The 3,701-nt window shown below is 32.6% G+C and overlaps 1 protein-coding gene across 1 annotated transcript; it reads left to right on the forward strand.

Annotated features, from left to right (window-relative positions):
- The first annotated feature begins 1,739 nt into the window (after positions 1-1,739).
- On the forward strand, positions 1,740-3,480 carry LOC137933495 (uncharacterized). Its single transcript, XM_068777454.1, has 2 exons — positions 1,740-1,810; positions 2,761-3,480. The coding sequence occupies exons 1-2, from the start codon at positions 1,802-1,804 to the stop codon at positions 3,478-3,480; spliced, it is 729 nt and encodes a 242-aa protein (XP_068633555.1). The 5' UTR covers positions 1,740-1,801.
- Positions 3,481-3,701: the final 221 nt, after the last annotated feature.

The raw sequence follows: 3,701 nt of genomic DNA on the forward strand, positions 1-3,701 counted from the left end.
CTTTTCCAGTTGGACCTCCCGGTTTTATTGAAACCTTTATGTTTACAGCGCACTATGTACCGACCCGATCGTAACTTTGATCTAAGAGCCTACGTGAGTGGGTCGTATACGTTAATAGTGCATCTTATATCTTGGCATCTGATTTTTAAGGTTCTTCTTATCGCGAATATATAAGTACATCTCTGCATTGATTTTTCGTGGTTTTTATTCTACATTTAACTTTATGGTGAAAGTCCATGTTTGGTAACCATTGAGTATGTAATACATGTACTAATCCTTTTCAGGATTATGCTGAAAATGTCAATGTATATTCCAAAATAATTAATGTCATTTATATAGAGAATAATATATATTATTTTAATCATAATATTTTCAAAATGTACTTTTGTTCCTACTTCACAAATGTATTTTTCGAAGTGTAAAGCTTCTGTTAATAATTGCAATTTTGCAAAAAATACGATAGCTAGTTTCACTTTTTTTTTCATTTTTACGTCAAATTTATTGGTTTTGGTTGTATTTCAATGAAAACTTCGTTCTGAAAATACTTTATTTTATAAATATGTTGCATTGAGGATTTGACGTGTAATATTATTGACACGAATCCAAGTGGTAAAAATATTTTATTCAATAAATGTTTTCATAGTTACCATTATAAGAATATGGGGTACGAGTTATCTGACAGCAAGAGATTTCTGATGCCTCACAACAATACCATAATAAAGAACATTTAAAACATATAATCTTTCTAGTTATATTAGAAGTAAAGACGACTTTTGCTTTTGCCACCTCTTAACATCTTACGTCGGGATATGGTATTCCATTAGCAACATGATACTATCTATGTACAGATCTCTTCAGGGTCAGAGTGCATAGGTATCTACTGAGTTCGCGTGCCTTCATCTTTGACTACATCGCCCCTTTCCATGAGGAGTTGGTGGTCAAATGCGAATAAGAAAACATTCAAAAAAATTTTGATGTTATTCGAAACTCTCATCCTTAGTCACGTAAGCATACGCATTACTTATGTTTGTTATAAAAATATATCAGTAGTGGGAGGAGAATAAGAAGGTTTTGTGTATCTTATCTGTTTAAATTTTATCTATGCCATAATAGGCAAGATTTAAATTTTTTTCGACCATAGGCATCTTTTTTAAGGTCATTGATAAAAAAACATAAAAAACTTTTATTGAAGAATTGTTCATTAAAATAACGACTTTTGTGTTATATAAAATAAAGTGAAATCAAGGGCTATCTAGTCCTATTTTATCGTAGAAAAATCATATATTTGAAATAATTATATTTTATTGAGGAAGTGTTCAAATTAATAATGGAATGGAATGGGAATTAGTGACTTGATTTAAGGTGACGAGGATGATATTTTCAGTTTGTAGTCGTTTATTTTAATTTTCATAATAATAATAAATAACATTTTTTTTTCATTTTATTTTAAAACTTGAACGAACTTTTGTTATGATGATTAGCAAATTATTTTATATATTTCGCAGCTCCATTTCAATGTAAGTAGATTTTTCTAGGTATCCTGAATTTAGTTCACACACATTGCTATATACAAAAAAACTGAAAATGTTTAGAATCATAACGATTGGATTCCAAAAAGGTCTGTTTCATATTGATCAATAGGTAATGTTCAATATCGAACAATGGTTTGATTTCACTTTTGCAACAAGAAAAATTTAACGCCTATACTTGAACACCTGCACACAAGCGCCGCAGTCGAACTATTGTTGAAGCAGCGGCCAGGATGTCACTGGAGAAGAAGTAGACTGACTCTACATATATTATGAAACTGGTATGAATTCTTTATTTAAATGTACGTTTTAATAAACCCAAATGTGTAAAATAAAACTATGTAATACTAATAAAACTGTGTAATAGAAACTGTGACTCATAAAAATCTACTGAAATAGTAGACAGTAATCGCTCGTTTGAAGTGGCGGTGGATGGAAAACATCGTTCGTGCAATCGACGGCCGTTGGACCTAAAGATTCTCAAGTGGCAACCTCGACCCGGTATTGGCATACAGGCCCCTCACTAGATGAACTGATGACTTAAAGTCGCGGAAAGTCGCAGGATAGGATTAGCGCCAAAACTGTTCATCGTAATGATCCTAGGTGATGGCCTGTACCTTGCAGTAAGCGTCTATCGGCTGTTATGATGATGACTATGAATGACTACAGAATTAAAACAATTTGTCATCAATTATAACGATTCGTCTAACCTCTGTAAGCCCAAAACAACCCATTTAATCCTAAGAGGTAGGTTAGGCTTTCTGAGAGAAACTTAGGATCCAAAAATCGGAACTTAGCTATATTTGTTTACATATATTTTAATATATACTTTCCTTATTATCAAATTTATTTTTGACAGGCTATTTAAGCTAAAATATGTTTTCGTTAAAAAAAAAAAACAATTAAGTGTAATTTTATACCATTTTTAAGATCTCATTACATTATAAAGTTCTGCTTTTTTAGACAACTAAATATTGTTACTGCAATTTGACTAAATAATTTTATTAAATTAACTTAAAACAGCTCTCAGCTTTTTCTCTGTAATCCTTTTCTCTGCTTTTCTCTAGGCAGTAGTAAAGGAACCAAGTTATTCACACATTCAACGGATAAGTGTCATTTTCCCTGCCACCGGTAATTTGACGAAATTTTCCTATTGTCTACGGGTAATGGTAGAAGCCTATATATGCAGCGATGAACGTCATACGACTGAATTGATGATATTTCTTTACAGATAAGCAACATTCTCGCTTTTTGCATGATGGTGAATTGTGGTCGTTCACAATTTGAATATGGAGAATACTTTAAGCAACAGTCACCAGACGTCGAGTACCACGGTATATCACAGTCCAACTACCTGAATAACGCAGACGCACTGCCGATTTTTGGCAACGAATACAACTACGACACAGCCGTCTGTGAATGCACCTGCGACATATGCTACACAGAACCTAAGACATGTTGCATTCAATTCTGCTCCAAATGCGCGCAAGCAGGCGGACAACCAGGCTACGTGTACGTTCCCTATCCGTACATTGTTGTAAATTCACCTAAAACCACAAACGCCCAAACAAAAGAATTGGAAACAACAACAACTCCTCGAACTACGACTAAAGTTACAAAACCAACAACACAATCAACAACAATAGAGACGATTACCGAAACTGAAACACTCCAATCGGAAAATGAAGATACTTTACAAGGCAATTACATGAAAGAGCTAATGGAAAATCAAAGAACGTTCAAAAAAAATAAAAACGACGAAGTAATGCTAACGTCTGTGAGACGCACAAAACCAAGATGGATGCCGAGATTTGGTATAGTGCCTATACCGGACCAATTAGCGGAAAAATTAATGTTGCGTATTAGACACATGAAGGTTTTGCATCCTGAGAGAGATACAGTTAGAAAAATTGAATCGATATATCCTAATGACAGTAACATAAATTTGTAACGAAAAACATTGAATATTTAACTTACATTTTTATTATATTAGAACTTTAACAGAATTTTAAGCTAGTTCATAACTAGATTTTAAAATTAAAATTCTTCGTATCACAGATTAACAGCCTTGCAGTTTGAGTTGTAAATTAAAAAAAAATTCAAAATAGTTTAAAATTATTTAAAAAAACATTGAAATGCTTGAAAACATTACGATAAGGATATAGTAATGAA

The sequence above is a fragment of the Battus philenor genome, unplaced genomic scaffold (genome assembly GCF_028537555.1).
Source record: "Battus philenor isolate CCGP_79_NKW_IND1 unplaced genomic scaffold, ilBatPhil1.0.hap1 SCAF_13, whole genome shotgun sequence".
NCBI classification, from domain to species: Eukaryota; Metazoa; Arthropoda; class Insecta; order Lepidoptera; family Papilionidae; genus Battus; species Battus philenor.